Source organism: Cyanidioschyzon merolae, chromosome 3, assembly GCF_000091205.1.
Source record: "Cyanidioschyzon merolae strain 10D DNA, chromosome 3, complete genome".
Taxonomy (NCBI): Eukaryota; Rhodophyta; class Bangiophyceae; order Cyanidiales; family Cyanidiaceae; genus Cyanidioschyzon; species Cyanidioschyzon merolae.
Window position 1 is genome coordinate 396,368 of NC_010129.1, and position 26,897 is coordinate 423,264.

The 26,897-nt window shown below is 54.8% G+C and overlaps 4 protein-coding genes and 2 non-coding genes across 6 annotated transcripts, besides 3 other annotated features; 2 read left to right on the plus strand and 4 right to left on the minus strand.

The window, feature by feature from the left end:
• Positions 1-322: part of a sequence feature (possible transcribed region) that runs on past the window's edge.
• CYME_CMC164R lies at positions 314-436 on the minus strand. The gene is given in 2 exon segments: positions 314-353; positions 373-436. It is a non-coding gene; the product is annotated as a tRNA-Met (tRNA).
• Positions 437-2,383: 1,947 nt separating this feature from the next.
• Positions 2,384-3,508, minus strand: CYME_CMC165C (hypothetical protein, conserved; the record flags this gene model as incomplete). The annotated part of the gene is made up of 1 exon (XM_005535314.1): positions 2,384-3,508. The coding sequence occupies one exon, from the start codon at positions 3,506-3,508 to the stop codon at positions 2,384-2,386; it is 1,125 nt and encodes a 374-aa protein (XP_005535371.1).
• Positions 3,509-3,511: 3 nt separating this feature from the next.
• Positions 3,512-6,449: a sequence feature (repetitive element).
• A 1,209-nt stretch (positions 6,450-7,658) lies between these two features.
• Positions 7,659-10,669: a sequence feature (pseudo-gene of GTP-binding protein of Nug1 family).
• Positions 10,670-11,318: 649 nt separating this feature from the next.
• On the plus strand, positions 11,319-13,928 carry CYME_CMC168C (hypothetical protein; the record flags this gene model as incomplete). Its single annotated transcript, XM_005535315.1, has 1 exon — positions 11,319-13,928. One exon carries the CDS (start codon positions 11,319-11,321, stop codon positions 13,926-13,928), a length of 2,610 nt encoding a protein of 869 aa, XP_005535372.1.
• A 4,037-nt stretch (positions 13,929-17,965) lies between these two features.
• Positions 17,966-19,729, minus strand: CYME_CMC169C (hypothetical protein; the record flags this gene model as incomplete). Its single annotated transcript, XM_005535316.1, has 1 exon — positions 17,966-19,729. The coding sequence occupies one exon, from the start codon at positions 19,727-19,729 to the stop codon at positions 17,966-17,968; it is 1,764 nt and encodes a 587-aa protein (XP_005535373.1).
• A 202-nt stretch (positions 19,730-19,931) lies between these two features.
• On the plus strand, positions 19,932-21,613 carry CYME_CMC170T. The gene has a single exon (XR_002461220.1). It is a non-coding gene; the product is annotated as a hypothetical transcript (transcript).
• CYME_CMC171C (similar to ATP-dependent RNA helicase A) lies at positions 20,773-26,769 on the minus strand (the record flags this gene model as incomplete). Its single annotated transcript, XM_005535317.1, has 1 exon — positions 20,773-26,769. One exon carries the CDS (start codon positions 26,767-26,769, stop codon positions 20,773-20,775), a length of 5,997 nt encoding a protein of 1,998 aa, XP_005535374.1.
• Between the last annotated feature and the right edge of the window lie 128 nt (positions 26,770-26,897).

Below are 26,897 nucleotides of genomic sequence, written 5' to 3' on the forward strand. Positions count from 1 at the left end.
TGGAGTACGCTTTGGACGGTGACGAAGCCGCCTACAGCGAACTCACCAACGGCAAGGACGAGGTTGCCGGCGATGCCGTTCGGGCACACGTACGTGCAACGTGGCGCAGCGCTGCACTTTCGCGGGTAGCGCAAGTGCCTGGCGGGACCTGAAACTGGTTTTTGACGAGCACGTCGCACCGGAGCTACCCAAGATGTTCCGTTTGATCGGACAGCAGTGGCTGACCCCGAAAACTGCCTGGTTGTGGTCCGTGGTAAGCAGCTGGTGGGCAATCGCCTGAAAGGATGCGTGGTTCGTGCAGCGAGGCAAAAGCTGCGGCAGGTGAGACTCGAACTCACGACCTTAGGATAGCTTTCTTGGGCTCGTGTTATGAGACCTACGCGCTGTGGCACTGAAACTGAACTGGACAAAGTTTAACCAACTGCGCTACTGCCGCTGATGGGAAATGCTTGCGATAATCTAGATATAAAGCCCATTGCGCCCAGGTTCGTTGCACCGACGGCGCGTGCGTTTGTTCGTGCTCGATTCTGTGCGCTAGGTTTCACCAACCGTTTCAGCATGATGTCCCTTGTATGGTGCAACTTGATTGAATTCGCACCACTTTGGACAGGTTCGGCCTCGGTGCGCACCTTGTTGCGCAGATGGGATGCTTGCTTCATGACGTCAGTGCTATGATCCCCTGTCGTGAGGTACAGATGCGCATGAAGCGATAGCGCCCTTTTGCGGGTGCACGGCTGGTGTGCCGGAATGTGCACTCATCTGGTCAGCGTAAATTTATCATGCGGCATGCTTGCACCCAAGTCGACGTATACACGGACGAGCACGACCTTGCGTCAGTTATTTTTGGGGTACGGAGTAGGGCGCTGCATGATCGTGTAGACGAACCGGGGGATTCCCGATTGCGCCATGGTTATCGGTATCCGCGAAAGCGTTCATCATTCTGCACGGGACCGCTGCGTTTCAGGAGCCAATGCCGATAACTTCTTTTCGGAATTAGGGTTTGTTCGTCCAATTTTCCTGGTGCCGAGCGCCTGCCGTGTGCGCCCACTAGGTTGCCACTAGCGTCGATATGGTTATCGCATGGCAACGGAGCGGCTTTTCCATACCATGATTGAAGAAAGCTCGAGGCATCAGCCTGCGTGTACACGCCCGCGGGCTCGCGGAACGCGTCTCTCACGGACGACTCGGATATGCACTGGCACCGGAGCTGCTGTATTTGCAGCTGCATACCAAATCGATGCTCCTTCGCCTACGAGCTGGTGCGTCACATAAAAAGCAAACGAAATTCCTAGGTACCGTCATATCTTCGGGACGGCACAGCGTTGCAGGTTGGTCGAGCAGTCGCCCAAACTTTGGTTTGAGGCGACGCGGGTCGACGGACAACATAATGGTAACGCCCGACATGCGGCGGTTCCTGGAGGGTTTCGCCGTTTTCCTGGACGGCGTAACAGGGAGCACTCGTGATTCAAGCTGACACCGAGACAGCGGCCCCAGGCGGTCACTTTTAGACGTCCATGGTAAGTGCCATAAAACAGTGCGAGGCTCTCACGCAGATCCGTGTCGATGATGCTACCAGATACGTTTGCTCATCAGCTTGGCCGCTCTTTCCGACGTTTCCGTGGCCGTATCCACCTATTCGATGTCCATTGGCAAGCACATTTGGTCATAGAGCACTCGCTAGCAAACAGCATAGCACAGCACTGCAGATCCTCGGCAGTTCCTGGTGCACCGCTCACACCGGTGACGCATCGCGAGTGCGCACCGCATCCTGTGCCTCGTGCTGAACTAGGTCCGTTTGATCGCATGGCATTCGCGAAAGACGCATGCAGATGGTGTGTATCGCGTTTGGCAGAGGGCTATGTTATTCAAACCAGTGAACCTGAAACAGTCTGTCATTGAGATGTTTATCGACAAACGCGTGGATGCGGCATCCTATCGTTCGCGGAGCGTCCTGTCATAGTGCCAGCGAAGAGTCGGAACTCTTACGCGAGCAGAGCTGCATTCGTTTTATTTTGCAAGCAGCCCCGGACCGTGCAGCTGCTTGCATTCTTCTGCAGATTTACATCCATCGAGGAGCGTCAAATCGTTCCGGCTGAAGCGCACAGAAACGTCGCGCGAAAGCATGTATCCGAGGATGTCGGGTGACTCCAACGGCGAACAACATCCCAGCCATTGCCGCCTACGATACGATTTGGGTAAGGCGCTTATGGAAACAGGTCGGGCCGATGCAGCCCATTTATGCACAGGCACTTGCTCTTCGTTGTATTGACCTATAGTGCAGTCCACTGCTATTGCAATGTTCATGTACACATGCTCTAGATTATCTACCGAGATCATGCGGGTAGGCCGCAGCGTAGTCTCCAGAAAGCTCATGGAAACAGTTTCATGGATGAATAGTATCTTTGAATTCAAAGAACGAGTCATGCATGCGAATGAAAGAGTACTCCTCGCATGACCCACAACACCAGTATAAATTAGGTTCTTTGTGAAAGATAGCGAACCCGGCGTGCATAAAACCTCGGAAAAACTCATCCAATTCTGGGATAGAGGCGAAACCCGCGTGCACTTCGATAAGGACTTGATTCACGTGCCGCAGCGCGTGCCAGGTTCTCAAGGCATATTGCTCTTCAGAGCTGAGTTCACGTTGGCTCCGTCCTTGGCGAAGGAGCTTGTCGGCTGCCCGGAACGCTCCCAAGAAAGAGGTGAACTCACCACCCTCGATATCGATCTTGAGCACCTCGACGACGTTTGGCAGCTCCAGGTGACCCAATCCAGACATGATCTCCGCCAGCGAATTGTTGCTCTCAGCCGGGCCAAGCGGCCGGCGAAAAAAACGAACGCGTTCCAGAAAGCTCTCGGAGTGCATCGCAGATGGTGGCGATGATGTTGGGTCAAAGACGAAAAAATCGCAGTCCGGCAAGCGTTCATGAAGCTTCGTTTCGAAACTGAAATCGTCGTTGCTACCAAAACTGTAAACAATGCAGCGATACGGGAGCCTGAGCTGCTCACGAAACAGCCGTCCCCGGTTCAGGATAGCAGGTGGGTCGCACACCCATTTGCCACCGTCTCCGTTGTTACCGATCCGTTCCTCTAAGGTACAGCCGATATCCGGTTCCCAGTTATTGTAGAAAAAAACCGACGGGTTTGGTTCGAGGGTAACGGTCTGGCGCTTTCGCTGACGTTGTGACCGAATCCTCCGTTGGGCCCAGAGCGCGTCCGACTCGCACCAGAAGCCGAGCGACTCTTTCAGTGCTCGCGTGTCCTTCGAAGTCACTGGTAGGGTCCGGTCCCAAATCTCCGTCAGGGTTTTCGCGTTGCGCAAAGAGCTCCCACGACGAAGAGCCCTCGACACGGAGCGAACGCAGCTGTCATCCACGGCGGGAAGATCCGCGCGCTGGACACCACTAGAGCGTCCGTTGAGAACACTAGTAGCGCGGTATATTACGATAAGAGCATAAATAAGAAAAGTCAAAGCCCCTGAAGCGATGCACGGTTTTCGCCACGTCATGCCGGCCACTGAAAACAAACGTCTTTCAAAAGAAAAACGTTGCCGCCAACGGTGTACAGTAGTGACGGGAAACGCGCCGTAAGCAAATCGTCTCCAGCTGAGGTGCAGACGCATCCCAGTCTTTTTCGACCGTCCACCTACTACGTCTTTCATTTTCTTCTCATATAATTCCACTTTGAGAGGTCGCCCCACAGGTTCTCTCGTGTCGAATCTGGAGGTCTTTTCTCCAGCACCGCACATCTCCTGATATTGATAGCGACATTAAAGTCTCGGTTCACAAACTCCATGCGTTTCTTGCCATCTTTGGTTGTACTTACTAATACAAGTAGCCCACGAACGTTCGCCCTCCTTTCCATTTGCTCCTCCGTCAGCGGTCCGTACTTTGCTATTTCGTCGGGGCTCCTCTGGCACTTTTCCATCTCGATCCTTTGAAGTGTACAACACAGTTCATGGTGTGTATACGATGTTCGGAACTCATCTACAGGTATTGTAACTAACCGGTCTGCACACCCCTTGTACGTTCTTGTCGTTGGAGCTGGTGTACACTCTTTTTCAGACGCCTAGCGCCCTGCTCCGTATGCTACTACCAGCCTTTGACTTTCATCCTCTTTGAAGGCACTCAGCTGATTGAAAAAGTTCGCGAACGCACACTGCTTGCCAACGTATAGATTCATACGCAATCGAGACCACCGGGGCTTTGTATACTCTTTCCACAGTGCCTCCCAATGACCAACGCGAACTTTCATGAACTCCCGAAAAGCTTGAAAGTCGGCTCCGCGGCTCGTCACCTCGCCCAAAGCTTCCAGGTGCTCTTTCATTCCTGCATTCCATGTCTCGATTTCCTTCCACGCATTCTTTATACCGGATTCTCGATAGTATCTCGCTCTCGAGAACCTCAAAAGACGCATGTCTTTCTGAATGAAGTTGCCGTCTGGACCATCTTCCGCACGCCTGGGTACAGCGATGGCTGTGACATTCGTATTCCCAGGGTCCGCGCCCACGACAAAGTCGTTATACTTCCTTTTCTGTGTGGCACAATCCGCCTCCTTCTCATCTTCATACCTCGTCACGTCAACGACAACGTCGTCATCCTGCACTTCCTGTGTCGCAGGATCCGTCTCTTTGTTTTCTTCATGCTTCGTCATGGGCGAAGCCGAAGGCTCGATAGGACGATACGCCCTCAAGCGCTTGCAGTCTACACAAATGGATACTCCATCGGTTTCGATCATCCCCGTGAATACCCTCTGCTTGCTAATTTTGAGACGTTTGAAACTGAAGATATTCTTCCAGTACGTCTCCCGGTTTTCACCGGAGAATTCCTCCCTGCTGGCATTGAACTCGGGACTGATCTACTTCATGATGCCGTAGACGACTCTGGAGCCGATATAAACAAAATGGGGCTGTATGTTCCATAACGGGATGACGTAGAAGCGCTTCACCATTAGGAAAGCCCTCGGTCTCTCGCGCTCTTCATTTTTTCCTCACTCAGCTTCATCTCCGTCTTGCGTTCGAGTTTTCGGTCCAGAAACACGAAATACCGCAGAATGAGGCGATAGTGTCTTTCCATATCTTTTTTCAACTCTGGTACCTTTTCTGCTGGATTCGCCAGCCCAAAAACTGCATGGTGCTCTTGTATTGCCGCACGGATTACAGAAGCTTCATTCGTGCTCCTGCGTGGCGCCTTCTTGTCACCAAATTCGACCTCATCTTCATGCTTACGATCATTCGTGATGCCTTGAAAATCGCACATTTTCCATCGCGAGATAGACCCGGGTAGAGTGCAAACACGGCGCGTATCATGAAACGTTCGAGGTTCACTGTCAAATGGTGTTTCAGGTCCGTGATTTACTTCATCGCCCCGTATATGTAGATATTTCCGTCACCGCTGTATCGATTACCCTCGAAGGGGAATTCCACGAAGATTTCGTGGAGAGCATGCACTAGCTCATTTTCCCTCCGCATACCCCCTGTACCAAGCATCAGTTGACGAATAAACGTCTTGTCGAAAAACTCGTCCGAAACCTCGACTCTTTCCATGTGCGTCACATCGCGATGCATCGCCCTCACCAAATGCATTAGCCCTGACGATGCGTTTATAATACTTTTGGAGTACGAATCGACACATGGTCTCTGATAGCGTCTCGCAAATTTTGCTTGTACTGATCCTTGGTATGTCAAAGAAGACCAGCTTTCACCACCATCTCGTCGCACAGGTGTCTTTTTCGCCGCCTTCGACGTTGGACCTCCCCTTTCGGTCCTTTTTCTTCTCTTCATTTTCTTCTGGACTCGGTACTGTTTTTTATTTTTTTCTGGCAGCCTGCGACACTGGGCCTCCAGGATTATGTACTTGCTTTTTCATAACTTTGCTTTTTTAGTTTTTTTAAGAAGAAAGCCCTTTGAACGCTTCTGGTACACACTGCGAAAAAATTTGAGTAGACTTGTTTGAAGTTTGAAACACAAATGCAACCGAAAAACTGTACTTGGCTATGAACTCAACGAAAATACAACTTTTACATCAGAGCGACACGCTAGAGATCAAGATCACGTTTCCAGTCATCGTCGGCGATATGCGTCATGTCTCAAGCCTGTCTGATCTCCCAGCTGCGCTCGCTGTGCGCGATGCGTGCACCGCGCGAGACGCCTCACCGATCGATGAAGGACACGTGTCCGACACCCCGCCGTGGCACATGCGTGTTCGCATCGCACTGCAGCTGAAATAAAGTCTCGTAGATCGGAAACTCACGTGGAACGATCTCTTGCTATAGGCTATGTCGCTGATGCACATCGCAGTACGGACCTGACATACAAGGAGATGCAGGGGCCTGGCACGATTGCCCGCGATGCTTCTATCAAAGGCGTAGTCACTGTAGCACCTTACGCTTGTGCGAGTGAGGTATGCATCACCCTACTGAATAGGAGTTTCGTTCGTTTTATTGATCGTGAAAAAACTGTGTGCCGTAGTCTTCCCGACTACGGATATACGTTTATTCCCGTTTCTTGCAGTCCATTCCGCTCAGACGCTGGAATGAGAAACTGGTTTGAATTGTGTTTCTATCCGGCGCCAGGCCAGCAAGTGTCGAGCAACCCACCGCAAATTCGTTCTGATCGATGGAATGTGCTTACGGCTCAATGATCCGAGAATTCACGACGAGTACCGACACCCGGGAAATCTGCCGCCATTGCGCACCAGCTCTGCGATTTCCACCAGTCACATCGCGTGCCTCATCTCCGACATTCTGCTTTTCCGACGTTCCATTGTGCCCTGCGACTGCCGTGAGCGTTCGAAACAGCGCCCAAACCGCTGGATCGGGCGTAGCACAGAGACCGACAGACATACCCCCTACTGGATTGGAGCCGGGAGCCATCGCTCACACGTAGCACTGCTCATTGCCGATCTCATCTGAATACTCCGTGACCACATTATAGTGATGGAAAGCGGCAACGTCTAAGGCCAGTGAAGAAGAACGTGCAACGAATAGGTCGCAAAACGTGATTCCCCGCAGCATGCGATGTTGGACGATTAGACAATTCTCGGCGATGTATAAGTGACTACATAACCGAGTCGTAGCCAGGGCTAATAGTACCGACAGCCCCGCTGCTTTTTTTCTATGAACAGCAGTTTGCCCCCGTTTTGAATTATCCATATACAAATCTACCAAGTCTACCGAATAAAGTCTCATAAATTGAGACGGCAAAATGCCCCTGGTGGAAGAAACTTTCTCGTTGCAGTGCGAAATCGATCGTGCGCTGTTCAAGGTGCTGCAGCTACAAGTAGTAGCCTGCCATCTTCTTCGTTCACTCGTGTCGCTTCACCGCAATTTGTATCAACCGTTCGAAAACCTCTCATCCAGCGGCTTCTTTGGAGGTACGTCATGGATATCATCCGGGCTGAAATACATGAAAGACGGGACGCTCATGTAGAGAGCTTTTGAAACTTGCTGTGGTCGGTGCAAGTCGTTCAAGGAACGGACTACGAGAGGGGTACCTCATACGTCTGCTGTCCGCACTATGTCTGGTCTGGACAAGTAAAGGCGTTTTGCTCCGAAGCCAGCCAGCCAGCCAGCCAGCATAAAGTCATCTCGCGACCTTTCACCGATCTACAATGTACAATCCACGTTTTGAATACCTGTGCGAAAAACAAACAATTACACGTTTAGCGTGTTGATACATGTTCTTGCAAGTGCGCTGCTCTGAGTAAAAAGTCTCGTGATCGGTAGGAAGCATTCAAGATTTTTAACTTCTGAACCGCAACCTCGTGAGAAATTGCCGAGGCGCGGGTACGGCACCCTCCACTAGCGGGAATACGGTCTGTCTGGGAACCTCGTTCCTCTCTGGTACCGCAGGTGTGCAGTAGTGCATCCCGGATGCGTCCTGATCCTTCGCCCAAAAGACCTGCCGAGTGTGGCACTGCCGATCGCGAGTCTAAAACTGCTGTCGCTAAGAGCGATACGCAGGGTTCGCTCAGCAAGCACTGGTTGCCCCAGCAAGCGCTTGGGCTGGTATGCACGCCGCTGCAGTGACCCCACGTTTGTCTCTTGGTGCTTTTCGTCATGGCTTTTATTCCGAATGATTGAGCATTCACTCAATACCCCAGAGAAAGACCGGGCGGATGGAGGATGATCGTGATTGGCTCACGTCCTCCTCGCACGCATTGCTTCTTCGACAGACTCCCCTGACGCGAAATCTAGTCCATGGTCAGGAATCCCGTCTTGCTTGGCTGGTTGTATTGATGACGCATCATGCGCATTGCGTGAACGCTTTCAGCTTGCGCTCACAAAGCCGACGGTCTGTAGCCAAATGATGAGGAGGCAGAATCGAGAACGGAATACGCTGTCATTTTGGAGCGTCGCACGGAACGCATGCTCTCTATGAAGACCGCGATACTACGCAGGTATCTCGCTAATGATAGGTCGCGTACGAGGCGCTTGTGCATAGCTGCAACCTGTTACGTGTGCGGAAAGCTGAATGAATGCATCCAAGTGCCGTCTCTGGTTGCGTTTTTGAAAAGAGGGTCCAAACAAAGCCCCTGTTGTGTGGTCCCGCCCCGATGACTTTGCAAGCCATGCTGTCGGTAGATTCCCTTCGAAAAGAGCTCAACAGCTCGAGCACGATGCTTACGTATGTCCAGTGATTCAGAGGCGCCTTGCCAGCTGCTAGGAGCAATGCCGGTTGGATCCATGACACACGTCTCGCAGATGCGTCGAGAATGTTGAATGCCCGCAGGGCCCCGAGTCGAGCGATCAGGGAAGCGCATGCTCGAGGAGCCACACACGCGCCTGACGACCCGCTGATACTCTAGCATATAGACACACAGATCTCAAGACACACAAATAAAGAGCCGCAGATATGCGATACACTCACAAGCCAGCGACCTGCACCGCACAGATCTGGCTTCGTGTGTGAAGAGCGCCTCGCCTGTTCATCTCCGGGGTTCACGATGACGTGGAAAATTCAAAGTCTTCGAGATCCGCATCAGCTGCGACGTTCTCAACCGCAGCACCAGGAGAGAGCGGCAAAGCAAATGCTTGCCTTTCTCTCCGAGTTTTATGCTTCCAGACATGGAACACGACTTCATCGTCAACATCAGCGACCGATAGCGGGGCAGCGTCGGTAGCAGGATTCTCATCCATCACAACTTCTTCTGCGCTCGGTGAAGGCTCGCAGACATCAAGATCAAAAGCGTTATCCCAGTTTGAAACGATCTGGGCTCCAAGCTGCTGCGACGAAGGCAGTCCAACGTGCTTCGGCCACGTATAGTATGGGATTCTGCCAGTTGCCCAATCTTGCACCAGGACTCGAGCTGCTGCTTCGAGATCAAGAACTCCCGCTTTGCGTAACAACCCACGCCTTTTTGCAAGCAGTGCCAAGAACTGCGTGGCAAAAGATTCCTCTCGAGTAGCTTCGTTTGCAGCAACCATATCGCACATCGAAAATGCAGGCATTTCGTAGAGTAGAGAGAGCGCTCCATCCGCGTTATACTGACATCGTTCGAGTACCAGGCGAGCCGCAGCCACCGGATCGCTGAGCTCCTCAACAGCGAGAAATCCAGCGAGCGCCATTCGACTTTCGTCTCGAGAGCCAGATGTCGCATTGGCAACTGGCTCGGGTGAGCCCGCGGCTTTCGTCTGCTCCACCTCCACCACGGGTGCTGGATCGATTTCCTGCACATCGTCCAGCACAACACCAGGCGAGTCCAGCAACCGGATGTTGCTATCAAGCCGAACCTCCTGCAGTGTTTTGGTGATACCCGGACGGGCGCCAGTCGCCACAGCACCTTGTTCACGGCAGAGGGCGTTCAGTAGACTTGACTTGCCCACATTCGGTTTGCCGACGATGCCTACAGTGATGGTGCTGCTGGATGATTGCTTGTCCGCACGCCGTTTCGCATAGAGCTTGAGCAGCTGCACCAGCTGCGAGAGCTGTTTTGGTTGTACTGCGCTACCTGGCTGCCGCGGGCCCCGGTGCTGACCAGTCTGATCGAGGCCTTCATGCATCGCCAATGTCGGGTACTCGGCCCGAAGTCGACACAGCCAGGCCTGGAGAGCTTCACGTGGAACCAGGTCCGCTTTGCTGAGCACCAATATCAGCCGTTTCCCGCCAGCAGCTCGCGCACCCTCGTGACGTACCAGCAGCTCGAGCGCTGAAGATCGGCTCTCCAGCGGGTTCCGGGCGTCGAGCACCTCGACAACGACATCCGAAAACTCCACGACACGACGAAGCGCTGCAGCAAAAGACCGCCTCGAGCGCGCAACTTCGCGGAACACCGGAGTCTTCTCGAGTGCATTCGCACCGGATAACGCAGGAGCGGACACGGGCGACTCGCCCAAGGAGCCCGCTTCTGCCGTCACCGTCGATCGCAGGGCCAGTCGTCGCGCTGCCTGCTCCAGCAACTGCTCCTTTTAGGGTTGAGGTTCGGTACACCGAGCTCGCGCTGGGCCTTGCGCTGCCCTTTAATCATACCTTCTTGTCGTTGCTTGCGAACCAGGCGCCGCATTCGTCGATTGTGCTCCGCCACTTTCCGCTGCACTTTGTACTTGTGCTTTAGCGTTTCTCGTTTGCTATGGCGATGTGGTGCCATATCGCCGTCTTCTCAGAGCACGATTCGAGATTCCAGACGCACCTCTTTGGAAAAAGACCAATGCTGTACCGAGTCGGTGAAAATGCAAGCAACCGAGAAGCGCTGATAAAGGGATCGCAGCTGAGCAGTCCGCGACGCGAGGCCTATCGTACATATGTGTCCATAAAAATACGTAAATGTACCTGTTATAACGAGTCCACACACCACCAATCGTGCGAGGGCGGATGCGCATTGCGTCATCCGCAATGGCAACAGCGTTTGGCAAGCTGTCCCTTATATTCATTAAAATACATAAAGATACAGATAGGAACCACAGCGTCCAGGTTCATTTGTGGGAGCGCCCAGGGCGAAGCTCGCTTGACTCGAACTACGTTCTTCATACACTCCAGCATCGTACCAACTTGGCGGTGAAGGTGTATCCAGTACGCCCCGGTCCCTGCATCGGGCGAGCACTTTGATCCAGGATTTTTCAGCTCAAAGCCCTCGTTGTTGGACAGCTGTCACGCGCTTCAAGGAGGAGACACTGCTCCCGCAACGCTACTTGCACTGATCACCTGGGTAAACGCCGCCTGTTGTGCTGCGCAGCCTCGACGCACCTGTGGCGGTGTTTGTCTAGTCCTTTTCCATTCGACATTGACTGAAACGGACTTTCGCTCTGCCCAAATCGCCTACCGTGTTCGTGGAAACAAGTCTCTTCGTCGACACGAGGCTCTGACTGCGTCGCACGCTTCCATGCCGTGCGACGCACAAGCGGGCCAGCGGCTTGTTCGGGCCCTGTCGCGAGCAGAGACTTGGGATACTCGGCGGGCTCTGCTGCAGACGCTGGTCTCTGAGCTTCGAGATACCGAGAGTGTCACTTTTTTCCTACAGGAAACGAAACTTCGCTCGGTGCTCGGCCAGCTAATCGAAAGGGCCTTGCGGGCAGCGCAGCCACACATCGTCGACCTACTGGACCTGACGATGCAGGTGATTAAGTGCCTTGTCAAGTCGATGCAGAGAGAGGATGTGGTCGATTTTCTGGAGGAAAGCAAGTCTCTCGTTCACGGCCTTAAAGCGCTTCGAAAATTAGGACGCAGCAAAGGCGTTTCTGCGGAGAATTTCGTCGCTGACGCATCCGAAAAAGCCTGGGGCGAGCGACTTGCGACCTTGCGTGAGCAGGCTGCGAATATAATCGCTGAAATGGAACAGGTAGCTGGCCGAGAAAAACCCTCGACGCCATCAGCGCCCGAAGAAACACCAGAGGCAGGTGAGAGTCGTTCGCTACCGGTAGCCGTGCATGCACCAGTCCAAACAACCGATTCCAGTCACCCTGGTACCACTGAAGCATCTATTCACGCGAATGCAGATGCGAGTAACGCTTCTGCAAAGGCCGCTGCATCCCAGGATGATACATCAGAGCCAGCACAGTCGACTGTTGGGGAACACGAAACGCCTCTGGCGGTCGGGGCGCTTTCGAGTTTCGCCTCGGCAGACGCGTCGATGAAAACGGGACGTAAGCGACCGCGTCCACGACCAGAACGTGACACAGCTTTGCCGGCTTTTACAAGCTCCTCTGATGAAGCTTCCCAAAGTGTTTCTGCTCGAGCTACGGAATCTGTAGGTACGCAGCCGACCGTCGACGTTAGTGACGCAGATGCGTCGCTCTTGCCACAACAAGCTTCAGCACACGTAACAGCAGCTCGAGCGGAGCGAATGCATCACTCCGATGCCCTCGAGACAACGTCACCACCTGGAGCAACAATACCCGAGCGATGTGCGAACGAAGCAACGCATCATGTACCTACACCTACCGTGCGCGATGCAGGTCACACCGGCGATATCGCCGAAAAGGAAGCATCATCAGCCGAATCAACATCATTCGTAGCACCAGAAGAGGCAGCAGCAACTTGTGCGATAACCAATCGATCTGCGAAGCGAGCGAAAATGGAGGCTCCGCGTCCAGCCCTTCGGATCCGAACATCCGCTGACGCATCATCGACGAAACTTGCTCGAAAACCTGCATCAAAGCGTGTTCATTTCGCCCCAGAGCCTGTGCTTGTGCAAGTCTATGCCTTTGAATATATTCCCGACGAGCGCACGCATGCCCCTGTGAACCTCGCTGGCATCGTGTCTGATACCGATGAACCGGCATTGGACGGGGAATCAGGTGCGACGAGTGCGACCAAAGAGCGATCGACGCACGCTCCAGGCAATGGATTCTCAGAGGTCGTAGAGGAGGGTCGTCTCATGCAAAAGAAACGCCAACATCGCCAGAAAGTTCTTGCTGAAATGCGGGAGGATGCGACATTCTACCCGCCGCCACATGTCGAGAGTTCCTGTCCGCTGGGAGCAGCTGGCGAATGCGAGCAGCTGTCCGACGTTCTCGCCAACGGCTCTACTGTTGGATGCGTTCCACGCAACGCGGACAGTCATCAAAGCGGTACCATTGGAGTCGTTTCGCCTGGGTCGCTATCGTCCGGTGTGCCCGACGAACCGATGCCGCCGTCGCCACCTCGTGAGCGCTCGCTCGACAGGCAGACACCACCACCGAGCCTGCGGGTGATTCCAGAGTATCGCGTGGAGCATCCAGCTCCAACCTCGTTTTCCTACACACCGGCAGGGGCGCTTGCACCGGCGGGAACACCAGAAGCGACCGTATCTGCACCAGCGGCTGCCACGACTGCAAACCTATTGACATCGTTCCACGGGACACGAGGCCCAAGTACGCTGGATCCAACGCGATTGCAAACGAAGCCCTCGGATCGGATACAGCCGCCTCACCTGGAGACCAGCCTCTGGTCAGCGATTCCACCGAATACGAGCGGCACGCCTGTTTCGGCTACATCGCAAGGCCAGCATACCGACCTATTGCAGCGCAATCAGATAGATGAGGCTATCTTGCAGCATTTCCTGCTCGTGAAAGACGAAGAGACCCGTTTACAATTACTTTGTGATGAAAATGTCCTGCGAGTAGTCCAAAAGTACGCGGAAGAGAAACAGCGAGAGGCGGCTTTGCAGCACGCACATGGCTACCGCCATGCGAACGCAGCACCCGGTAACCAGTGGAGCGGTTATCCAGCACCGGCACCGGCACCAGCACCAGCACCACTAGCGGCAGCGTTTCCTGCACTGACTCCTCAACAGGCTCCGTTCCCGGTGTTGAATGGCATGCCATCGGACCCGATCGGCTATCACGGATTCGTTTCGCCAGCGCTGCGAAGAGAGACCGCCAGCTCCGCTGCGTACGCTCAAGCGACTGGGGTGAACAACGACTCCGCACCTATTTGCAAGTACCACTTGCGCGGTTATTGCAGACGCGGTAAGTGGTGTCGCTTCCGGCATATATCGCCGGACAAGCCATAGGCGAGCAAGGCATGAGCTTCCCCACAGACGCGGCGATTTCGAACCATGGAATATCTTTATCGTTCAACGCCTGCCCGCGAGCACCGTTCCCAGTATGTATATTTGGCGGTCCAGTGTTTCTGAAATGCGGACTCCTACCATATCCATGACCTACTCTTAAGGGGAGTATCCAATCAATCGACGCTACCCCGGCGGATGAATGTTTTCACGACAGGAGTTTTCACGGGTTTCAGCATGATTCGCAGACTAAGCACGAAATCATATGTTAGGAGTTTCGCTCTGTACAAAACTGCTGGTCGCTCCGCACGCACGAAACATCTCCAGATATTCATAGAGACTCCGATATTTCGGTGCAGAACGTGCTCGCACCTGTGGCTGCCAGTGGCATCATTCCAAAGCGTGCCTGTCATTGTCGATTGCCCCGTTATCTGAGGTTCAGTCAGCATCCGCTGTACCATGATGTGCTTCGGTCTCTGCTTCTCGCGCGTCTGCTTCGCTGTCCGCTTCACCGGGCACCCTGACTCGTGAAGCGCGTACGTCGACCCAGACGCATCGCTGGGAATCGTGCCGCATCCATGTGCATCCACAGTTGTACGCTCTCGTGGATGGAGCAGGAGTGCAGCCTTGGCATGCTATAGCGCATCGATTGCTCTGTGGTATCACGAAACGACACGATACGAACGATCGAAGGTTTCCTTTCCCGTCGCATGAAAAGTGTTGGTGAATGCACGCTTGTCGCCTGGGTAGAACTGGAACCGGTGGCGACCCAGCGCTGTCTCATTGACTCTTGCCGGAGATCGTCCGTATGCGCCATTTTGGACGTCTCGGGATGCTCTAGGTGAAGCATCCGAAGCACTGGTGTCGGCGCGAGACTGTACGCAGAGCGTCGAGCTGCAGGATGGGTGGCTAGGGGCTATGGCGCCTCTGCTGCATCTCCTGGTATGCCGCATGGCGTTTATGACGCTCGACTCTCGATGACGGTGCGCTCTGGGAAACTCGAGCCGCTTCATCTGCTTTCACCCAGGATGCAAGGCTCTGTCCTTTTGATCAATACCTATGGCGACGGGCACGACACGCCCACACAAGTAGGCATCCAAAGTCCTTCTCCAGTACTACCTCGAAGGGTGGAACGTGATTCTCGAGTTTCGATGTAGGCATAGGTTTCAAAAAGGGCATGCACAGGGATATGAGGTCGCTTTCGATTTTCGATGTAAGCATCTTTCCATTTCCTCCATGTACTCGATAAATCTTACACAAACTCCGCCGACGCTCTTCTGCCGAGTTGCTCGAATGCTTCGTAGTTGATCGCAGAGACCAACCGGCGCTCTCTGTGGAAGCCATGCACGACATACTTCTCTTTCATGATGAAATGGGCTTTGCTGTTACGCATGGGGATCACGTCGAATAGAAGCTTGCAGAGGCGAGCACGATTGGATTCGGAGGAAGGGTCTTTTGCAGACTGCCCTGTTCAGTACATTCTTGTGGCGCAAGATTTAAGTCTTGGTTGCATCACGTCTCAACCATCATACAGGCATGACGTCGATCGGTCCGAGTCAGAGAGCAGCACGATGAGCCTGGACGATCTAAGGTTGCATTCGCGCTCTTGCTGCTGCATCTCTTCCGAACTGGCTGGCAACTCGAGCTCGGTCGCTGCCAGCTCGTCGGTTGTCTTCATGGATATCAATTAGGAACCCGTTGGATCTGTTCCCAGTTTTCTGGACCAGTGAGGTTAGGGCACCAGGTTCCAGTTCGCGATTCATGAAGCAGTCGAGACTGATCTGCACGAGATGTTTAAGACTTATTTGGTACTTATCGGGTGCCGCGCTCCCGCGTACATTCGAATCAACGAAACGGAGCACCGATGCACCAAGATACCACCGGGAACCTGCACCCATATGTCTGATCCGAGAACCAGGCCGTGCTGCATCTTCTGTCCCGAATATCCGTTTTCTCTGGGTGCGAATATTTGATCGAAACATTCCCGAGGGATATGAATAGCTGGCAGCCCTGCGTCCCGAATGCTTACGACCATTTTTGCCCGACGAGAAGCGTGCAGCCGGCAGCAGCTCAACGAGACATCCACAAGTACGATTCCATGCGATCGTTCATGGCGCTCGACATCCTCGGTTATCATCGAAGCGAGCGGCTCGTCAATTGATCAGTACGCATCAAAATAGCGTTTGACACCAAAGGAGACGCCGCCGGCAATTATGACCTAGGAAGCACATGGTGGTACGGGTCGCAGCTCAACACCAATATCCGTTGTGTCATCTTGGAACGTTTTAGAGGAGTCCGAAAAGACGTTGTGCAAGAGCCGGAGAAGAGAATCTGGTGATTTCACGTATCGAAGTGTCCTTCGACATAGGATACGACGTTGAATGATCCTGTCGATCCAGCAGTTGCAGGTGAATGCTTCATGGTGTCGCCGCCAGCGCAAATGTTGTCGACATGCCCGCTGCCCTCTTGTCTACGAACTGCAGTCTGGCCCTTCTTTGATGATCCATGTACAAGTCTAGCATTTGTCCCAAATGAAATCACATCGAATGAGACGGTGATTCATCCGTCCCGTTCAAAGCGCTCGCGTATCAGTCCTCGGTCGATGGTGCACTGTTCATGATGCAGCGGTTTCGAGTAGTGGCGTGCCCTCTTCTTCTTTGCCTCGTATCTCTTCATCACCTTTCGTATCAACAGTACGTGAACTTGATATTCTGTGCCTTTATTGGCAGTGTTTCGTCGCGATCATGTAGAAACCGGATACTCCGTGATTGTGACAATCGTCTAGCTATATTCTCAAGAGTTCTCTCGGGGATACACGACATTCGGAATACGGACAACGGTATATACGGTTCGTCCAGGTGCTCGGCGTCGAGCAATGGACTTGTACATCCAAGACGATTTCTAGCAAGCTAATTGTGATAGTAGAAGACTGCTCGCGACTTTTCACCAATTTACAGGGTATATTCCCCTTTATTGGATACCTACGAGAGGAACAAATAGTTACACGTTTCGCGTACTGGTACAGAAATTCCAGAACTCAATGCTCCGCGTACCATACGATCCCGAGCAGAGCCCGACAGGTATCAAGAAGCTCAGACTCGACGTACTTCAAAGCGTGCGCCTTTCAAGAGGCTGCTGAGCATGACATCGAGGCGTCTGAGCACCACAATGCGCGCTGGTCGCCAAGCAAAAGCGCTGCGCTTCAGCGACGCAGCACCTATGTTGCGTCGTTGCAAGCCAGCTACCCGCTGAGGCATTGCTTCGACATGCAAAGATTTCGATCGATCTGTACAACTGAGAAAACACGCAATCCATCGACGCGTGTCTTTTGGATGTGCTCGAAAACGTGCTCGTTCTTTTGCGAGTCGCAAATGAGTGCATCGATGCTCCAGCGCAGATTAGCACCCATAACCGATAGTCATCCACTTGATCTAGTCGGATCGCGTGCACCTAACGGATACGCCATTTGAAGCATGCGCTGTGCGCGCTCTTCCATGCCGGCAGTTGCTGCGCGCTTTTATAGTAGGGCGGCTCGCGTGCACGGACACGGGGGCACTTGCGCGACACTCGGTACGCCTGGAAGCAACCCCTCTAGTGTCAACGTATATCCCTGTGCGGAGTGTGCTTTCGTCGTGGCGCTTCTGGCGGGGCAAGCGCAGCGAATTCACGAGCTCGGGTCGTGTACAGGCGCCGCCTCGCGCACTTCAAACGAAGCTTCGTGTTTGAACTTGTATGCATGTGCTGTCTCGGCGACGGAGACGATACTGCAACGCAGCAATCTGGCTTCACGAGGAGTTTCTTCGTGGCATCCAGCGGAGTACTGAGTGGGCTTTGCGCTTCACTCGATGCACAGGGCATCAGTTCGCGTGCACACGCCCCTCAGCCTTCACATTCGAGCGTGCGTTTCATCAACGACACGCGTTCAAGAAGTACCAATGCCCGTGTGCTGTGTAGATTTTCGCAAGGTTCAAACACGGAAATTCCGTGACGATTTCGACACTATTGTCCACATGGCAAGCATACTGGCACTCTGCATGCTTCTAAAGAATTGAATCTTGATCATTTTGCAGCTGTAGCTGCCGTTGCTGCTTCAGGCGACGAGCTTCCTGTCGAGCCTGGCGACGTAGTTGTTCAGATCGCATTCCCGGGCGCCGGCTCTTTCTCGAAACGCTGGTTCCCGAGGAAAGCGCCAGCTCATTACTGTTTGCCACCAGCGGGCTAGCATCCCTGCTAGTCGACTGCGCGCTCCCCATAAACGCTAACCCAAACAAATCCCGGAGGAACGGGTTGCCCTCAAGCTGGACAGTCAGTGCTCGCCCACATGCTCGACGCAGAGCATCTAACTGCCGTCGTTGCGCCCAAGTCCTGGCTTGCAGACGTTCCTGCGCTCGTCCGCGGCGAAGCGAAAGCGTCTCTATTCCAGAACGTTGCGTTGCAGCGCGTTCAACCAGACGCAGCAGTGAGCGGTTGCGCTTCCCAAGCCGATAGCGCTGGGCACCAACCGTGAATGCGACGCGTTCCAGAGCCCTGTCAAGCTTGTCGATACCCGCGGAAGTTATCGTCGACGACGACGACGAAGAAGAAGAAGAAGAAGAAGAAGATGATGATGATGACGAAGAACAAGGTGGTGAATCCCGGCATTCCGAAGATGCTGACGATTCGCCCGCCTGGAAAGAGCCCTCGGCTGCATCGACATGGAGACGCGCTTCTCGATCTGCCTCAGCGAATGCAGCCACAGCATCAACATCATCGTCTGTGTGATCGTTGTCCATATGATGAGCAGGTATATTGGATCCAAATACCCCGGAATCGGTTCCTTGAGAGTGCTCCAACAACAACGCTATGGCTTCTGTTGCCGCTAAACAGGTCTCCTTCGGTGTGGATGTGCTTTTCCAGTCACCTTGGACGGCGTGCAACTCGAGCCACTGGCGTAACGGACGCGCTTTTAACTGGGTCCGTATCACCTCCGATGGACAGGCACTCGCTAACAGTGACCATCCCCGAATAGCGGCCGCTACAACCTGGTCGAACGCGCTCGACTCGCCAAGACGCTGTTTCGTTTCACCAGTTGACAGGTCGCTCGGCGACGTATCCTGCCCGAACCAGCTTTCTAAACGCTGCATCAGCGCTACCAATGCAACTGAATCAGATGAAGCCAAAAAACGCAACAGACTCACCGTCTCTATGACACAGACTTGCCACTGAACCCACTCGGGGTCCGGTCGAGGCGCACTGCGTTCACTCGCTTCGAGCAAGACCTGCTCGAAACGTGTTCGCTGCAGGAGCGCCTCAACTGTTTCAGTGTCAGTGGTGCTTGCCACAAGCGTCAATACGCTTGTACCAATGAGTCGACAGACTTCGCGTTTCTCCCAGAGCGACCCTCGTCGCAGCGGGCCTCGCAAGGCCTGCTCCACGAGCTGCTCACAGCGTGTCTCCGACCAGAGGTCGGTACGGAGTCCCAGGTCCGTCAGCTGCCGTGCCCTATGGAGCGCTGCTTCTCGTAGCCAGCGCCGTTTGTCCGTTAGACTGTCAATGCACTCGTCTAGGGCTTCAGACTCGCTCGTCAGCACGCAGCCTCGGTCGAGGATGCTTACCAGCATGTTTTCAGAGGTGCCAGTGCCCCTGAGAGACGACGCCGAGGCGTTGCTCGAATAGGAGGCGTTCCAGGAGTCACTTGAGCAGTCCAGTGGTGTTTCCTCGCCATTCGTGTCGTTTGGAGGCGTCATGGTCTCTGTTTTGTCCGAATGCCGTCGACGTCGTTGGTCGGTCTCCTTTCGGTTCCGGGCTTGCCGCCGTGGAGCCATCGCTCTCCTCTCACTGCAGTACCCTAGAGTCGCTCGCGCACTGTACAGAATACTTAACTCTTTGGTGGCTACTTCTCCAGGTCAGAACAAGAATAAAACACCTAGGAAACAGTTGAAAGCGAAGTTCGGTTACGGAGTGCGGCACAAGTCTGGACGATGAACCTTCGTCCGAATGGTGGCGTTCCAAGCAGGAGCTTCGTTCATCGATGTATTGTTGTCAAGTGAACGTCTTGGTTTACGTACGAGAAGTATCTTATAGTGTAGTTTTGAGAAATTGAGGTGCTTGTCTGTAATTCGAGGGGCACTGAACGATCACAAGTTCACATACGCGACGGACGAGTGCGGTCAGGTACTGGAAACGAGTGCTTTTAGCGGGTAACGACGAGGGAGCAAGTTCCCGAACCTGCTGCGACGCGTGCTGGTGTCCTTAATGCGCTCCCTAGACAAGGAACTATAGGAGGTCATGGGAAGACTTGCGATCCAAGTGGTACGAGCGTCAAGCGCTTACTTACAGCCTCGTCACTTTTCTGCTACGCGACTCAAGGGGTAGTGGGGCTTTCTTCAAAGTCTCATCGTTCTCTACACGCTGCATCACAGGAAGCTGTACCGGGTCGTGCGGTTATGGATCAAACCTAGGAAAGGTAACAGCTGAAAGCTAGAACAAACAGTAGCTCGTGAGGCAGTTATACACGAGCCGTGTTCCAAGTAGCCTGCACGCGTGCGTCAGTGGACAAGGGATAAAACGGCTTGCGCAGCAACTCCAGCGAACTCGCTTGCTTCTCGCGATGTTCAAGAATCATTCAATCTCGAGCGTTCTGAAACATTCGAACACGTCTCCACTCATTGCGGTAGCAGAGGCGCTGCACCAGTCCACGTCGCTGGACACCGGTATCTTCCACCGTATCTCATGCGCTTCCCTTTACCCATCGATGTGAGAAAAGCGCTCCACAATGCGTTAGGATTTCACGAAAAGCACCTAGCGCCACAGCATGTCGACTAATTTACCTCCTCTTGTCGAGAATGTAGCTCATTTCGCAGATGTCCTAGTCGTAGGCGACGAGCCTCTTCAATATGCTGCGCAGCGTTCGACAACGTACTGGCCAGTGAGGATCCGCAGTGGTGCTGGTGCTGGTGCTGGTGCTGGTGCTGGTGCTGGTGCTGGTGTCTCTTCCAGGGCCCATCAGGGACGCAAAATAAGCCGACAACACCTTCTCCGTCTGCTGCCGAAAGCTCCGCAACAAGACAGCCGTTCGTGCAGCACAACGAAAGCGGATCCAACCATCAACGATAACCCGCTGAGCTTCGTGTTCAATACGGATATCGCGGCCGCTGAAAAGCAACACGGCAAAGACAGGTACAGCGCTTACCTGCTGTACAAAAGCACGACTCGTAGTGACCCGCTGGGCGTAGGTAAACCACCGGACTGCGTGAGATGACAGCTGCTGCCGCTGCTCCTCGCTACGTTCCAGACGTACCAACGATGACGGGTGCAGCCACACCGGGGTATTGGTTTCGTCAAAGAGTTGCCATGTGGTTGAATTCGGTGTCGCTCCATTCCCGTGCTTCGCAGAAGATGTATCCTTCTGCTGCTTTCCACTCACTGGGGTCGCTCGCAACAGTTGCGGCACCAGTGCTGCGTATAGGACTGCTCGGTGGATCCGTTGATGCTGTTCGTTTTCGTGCCAGTCGATGGGCCCTGGCTCGAGTCCAATGTCGTCGAGCGTTCGCTCCAGAGAAAGTCGTGTCTGTTGAATTTGTTCCATGACGCGTTCGGAGAGTGCATTCTGTGCGAGGAACGCAGCCAACGCCCCTTTCCCCGCAGAGGCCGCCTGTGCGCACAGCGTCTGCCACTGCTGCCAAACGTAAACCGCACTTGCTATATCGCTATCGAATGAGCTGTAGGCCTCTAAGCGATGCCTCTGGATGAGACTTGAGCCACCGCCAGTGATGCGCGCAAAAGGTGAACCTTCGATCAGAACCGCTGCAGCAGTGAGACTCCAGGACAAACAGCCAAATATGGCTCCGTAGAGGAGCAACTTGCCCACAGTCGGATCCAACGGCAGTGCGGAGAGGATGCACCCCAGGGGCGTGCATTCCAGATCCTTCAGCGACGACGACAACGACGACAACGACCAGAGTTCCGCGCTAGGACCCGTTTCCCCGTTCAGCGTTCGAGGCAAGTGCTGCGTTGCACTCGATGCTCCCGCGGGGACGTCTCCCGAGGCCTCATCGTGGACGACGACTGCGTCGCGCCTCGTCTTTTGCGCAGCAACCTTGATGCCGTTCGCCGTCCATGCAAGCCCAGATGCGGCAAGCATATCACCTGACGATAACTGCAGAGCGCCCATTTGCCACAGTCGCACGATTGCTGCCTCTGTGTGTGCCTGCGGTGGTGCCGTCATCATCTCGCGTTGCAGCAGCTGCACAACCTGCTCGAGGCTGTGACGCGCTCCACGCTCTGCAGTCGACCAGCCGAGCAGCCAGAGGATCCAGCGCTCCAGCGGCGTGCGTACCAGTTCAGGTTCAGTGTCCTCTGGGAGATGCTTCAACCAGAAGGGATCACGTGGTATCAGTCGCCAGCAGATACCGGCGGTTACACGGCCAGCTCGTCCAGCCCGCTGTGCCGCAGACGCTTTGGAGCACCAGGACTCGCGCAACTGGAGCGCACCCCGGGTAGCGGGTTGCATCTGCAGACTCCGCACTCGACACGTGTCGATGACTGCAACAACATCCGGAACGGTAATGCTCGACTCGGCAACATTGGTTGCACATATGACTTTGCGTTGCTGTAGCGGATCCGGTGCTTCCGCGAAGACACGTTCCTGTTCGACGGCGGTTTGATTGGCGTGCAGCGGCAACGCCCAAAACGATGCTACTCCTCGGGCTTGAAAAGTGCTCGACAGCTCAGCGTCTGGGCGATGCGCGCTGCTACGACCTCCCAGTCGATGCAGTCGCCGACACAGCTGTTCGGTTTCCACGACGCCCGGCAAGAACACCAGAATAGCTCCGCGTTTCCCGGATCCACAGCGTGCTTCCTGAGCGCTCAGCTCCTCGTCTAAGCGTCGTACTACGAACTCGACTAGGGCCAGGGATGCTCCTTTGACGCTGCTGAACCCCAGCGGTGTCCATTGTTGGGCGTCGGACGCAGCGCAGGACTCCTCGTCTGCGGGGTCGACGTTTTCGCCCCAGGTACCAGCAGCAGTGCTTCCCGACGCTTGGCGTTCCGCACTACGCTCTGGATGCCGTCCAAACACGTCCGCAGCGTTGTTACTGGCAGCGTTCGCAGTTTCTTCGAGCTGAAGCGCATCGAGCATGGGCGAGAGCTTCGTTTCCGTATTAGCGCCGGCATCAAGTGCAAGATCCATCTCTGGCGTTCTCTGGGCGCTCGCTGCTGTCGCTTCCAAACATCGTATCTGCTCCAGCGAGCGGGCATCGGTCGCTGCTAGCTGCTTCATGGACAATGGCTTGGTATGAGCGGCACCAGCACGACCTGCCCGATGATCAGCATCATCCGTAGGGTGCTGGTGAGCGCACCGCTTTGCCAGCTGGAACGCTTGCCAGGAGGCGGCATCCTTCGCTCCCGTGTCGAGCTCATGGTGCTCGTCCTGTTCACAGAGCGACACGACTTGCGCATCATCACAGACGTGAAGTATTGGATGAGCAATGGTGGTAGCGGAGCGTTCTACGGAAGCGGTACCATGCGCGCTACCGTTCCGCCAACTGGGTAGATCCTCAAGCCAACGAATCATCACCGGAAACGTGCGACCAGGTATCTGAAGGACTCGAAGAGTGCGTGGTGTTGACGCATCACCAGCAGCAGCAGCAGCAGCAGCAGCAGCCCCCAGATAGCGCTCCAAAGACGCAGCGTTTGCAGTTGCACTCATGAATACGACTTGGAGATCAGATCGTGAAGCCAGCAACCTCCGAACACAGCACAGCAGCATGTCCATCTCCGCACTACGTTCGTGAACCTCATCCAAAATTAAATGCGAAATATTCGTTAAACTGGGGTCCTGCTGCAGCATCCGCAGCACGATACCGGTCGTGCAGAACGCCAGACGCGTGTGCGGTGAGATTCGGCCCTGCAGACGGACTTGATAGCCGACAAGTCCAGCTTCGTGTGCGTTGTCGTCAGTTCTTGTGCGCTGTCTTTGCGGTGTTTCCGAGTCGGCGGTTAGGCGTTCACCGCGCTCATCAGCGACTCGTTTGGCAACGGTGATCGCCGCAATCCTCCTCGGTTGGGTCACTAGAATGCGTGTTTGCGAGGCTCGGCCCTGCAACAGTGCATTCTCAAGGATCATTGCGGGGCATTGGGTTGTTTTTCCCGATCCCGTCTCCGCTTGAATGAGAACGGGATTTGTTCCCGCAGCCAGCAAAGACAAGAATGCCTGCTGGTATTGACGAGCGGGTAAGCGGGTCAGTGCTGGTGGCGAATGCCGGCGCTCTATACGCTCTAAGCGTTCACGTTCTCGCTGCTGCAACTCGCGGTCTAGAGCGGGATCCGGTTCAATGCCTGCGCTGGAGAAGCTGCTCGAAGGCCCAGCCTTTCGAGAGCTGCTCTTTCGAGCAGTCAAGCTCCTGGAAGCGCCAGCAGGGCCAGGGCGAAGATGCGTCGGCCTCGAGTCTGGGTCAAATGCACGGCATGATGGGAGCGTAGGTGTCGCTCCTTGCTTGCTTTGCCATTCTGTTAGCCAATCGTAAATGGTTGGTGCAAGTACGGCTCCTCTGGCCGGTACACACTCAGGTGCTTGGCGACTACGATCCATCGCCAACAGCACCGCTCCATGGAGAGAACGAAGCCAGGCCCGCCGCACGCGTCGAGGCGGACGCCGCGTCGCTCGAACCGTCTCCAAAGTTGTCGTCGTTGTCGTCGAGTCTTCAAACCAGAGAATCGGAAGCGTCTCTGGATAACCATAGAGATGGCCACAGAGACGGGATAGTCCCCAACGTGTCGCCGTTGGTGTCGTTGGTGCTCCCGCTCCGGTTCGTGCTGAGGGCGTATCCAGCTTGGGCGCTGTTCTGCTGAGATCCATCTGCAAGTCGATTTCGAAGCCTTCGGCATCCACGTGATCATCGATCGACGATAGCGGTTGCGGTAGACTGGACGAGGGGAGAACCTCACGAGTCCAGCGGAAAGCACGGCCGAAGCGTGCCTCCAGTTCCTGGCGTTCGAGTGCCCAGCAGCTACGGCGGAAATCGACGGTATCCAGCCGTTGCTCTTTCTCTACTGAAGACTGCGTATCTGCAAGAGACCTGGAGCGAGGATCAAGTACATGCTCCGTTTCCTCGAAAAGCTCTGTCTCTTCAGAAAGAGGATCTCCCAACATATCCTCAGTAGCTGTCGCGTTCGCCGATGAAGCATACCTGAACATACAATCACCGCTGTCTCTGTTCCCGTTATAGAGGGTACCCTCCGAATGACGAAGAGAATTCTTATCCCCACTCAATTCTCGATGCTGGAGACGGCCAGTGCGTATCTTCGACGGCATCCGGACCCGCTCCAGCAGAAAAGCGATGGACTCGGTCGGTGTGAAGATCAAGAGCTCTCTTATCCAGTCGTGTGCAGCGTCAAGCACTCGATCCCTGTTCGCAAGAAGAAGCCTCTCTCCTTGAGCACGATTCATCAGCGCCATGGTGTTCACGAGCCATTCGAGCGCCCTTAGACGCTCGCTCTCGCTGTACGCACCCGAGTTGCTCTTCGCAATACCAGCGCCTTTTTGAGTTGCGCCAGGCGTGCGCACCGTTGAGCAGGCCGGAGACGGGTCCAGGGACGCTTTCGGATCTACAGCCTTTGCACGGTTGTTTGCAGCTTCCAGTGCTTGTTTTGCATGCTCAGCACGAAAGGCGACAACCTCCGTGGCCTGCTCTGGTCTAAACGAGGGCGGCAATTCATCCTCATCGAGATGAAGACATAACCAGTCGAGCGCCTGGGATCGCTGCTGCTCAGCAGAGCGCATCCCAGAGCCTGCAGGTTCCACGACACATCGTGCGGCTGCTTCCGCCGCTGCCTCAGCATCAAACCCGAGCTCCCGGAGCTGTTGCCAGAGCCAGTGCTGCTCCGCGCCTAGTGCCCGTGATGCCTGCATCCACATGCTCTCGAGAGACGCCGACGCATCGAGTTCAAGGAGACAAACAAGCGCTTCCTCGACAGCAGCCCGCGTTCTATCTTCCAGTCGCAGTGGGACTAGGAGCTGCTGCTCTCGATACGCTTTTTTGGCTTCCGCTCGTGCTCTTGCTCGAGCGTTCGCGGCTTCTGCTGCTTGTGCGGCAATCTGCTTTTCTTTAGCCTCGTGAGCAGCCACGAAGCGAGCCCAGAATGGCCGCAGGGACGGTTCTAAGCGCAAGGCATGGTTGCGCTGACGATCGACTGAAGCCAGCACCCACAAGGCAGCCAGCTTCGCTGCTTTTTCGTCTGTATCCACCATGTGGGCGTCTGCAGGTGATAAGGCCTCCCCATTCCAACTATAGACAGATGCTACTTGGTGATATGAACCCCGCTGCTGCTGCTGCTGCTGCTGCTGCTGCTGGGAATGATGGCCCTTTCCGAGTCGTATGAGCCACCCGCTGGAAGGTTGCTTGGCGAGTCGCGGTTGACCTCGCAGTCCCGCCCGCTGCATCCACTCCTGCAGCAGCAGTTGAGGCGTCGCACCAACCCAGGTCCGCTTCGTGATCGTTTGCTCTTCATTTGTTGAAGCAGGCGAGCCCTGCGCCCTTCCTTGACCCAGAGACGCTGCCGAGAACGCTGCGCTAGACTGTGTCCGGCAGACACTCGCACCCATTTCAGTGCTGGTCGAGTCCGCGTCCAGGCGCTGAGCACGTAAACGCCGTGCGGCAGCTTTTCGCTCCTTGTACGCCTGAACGGGGTCCAAGTTGGTTTCCGTGGTTGTGAGGCCAGCTCCTAAGCCCGCTGCAGGGCCCGCACTAGACGCCACATCGCCCGTGCTTCGAACAACGCCACCAGCTCGTGTGGAGAGTGACGAGACCACTGCACCGCCGGGTCCGACTCGAGTACGTCGTCGATGACGCCCTGAGCCACCCATTGTTCAGTCAGTGTGCCCGAGTTGCACCTCCTCGATCGACTGTGCGCTGCTGGAGCGCTGTGCTCGCAACACTGCCTCCCGGACCTGCGTTTCTTGAACAGAATGGACAGTGCGTTCAGTGGAACAGG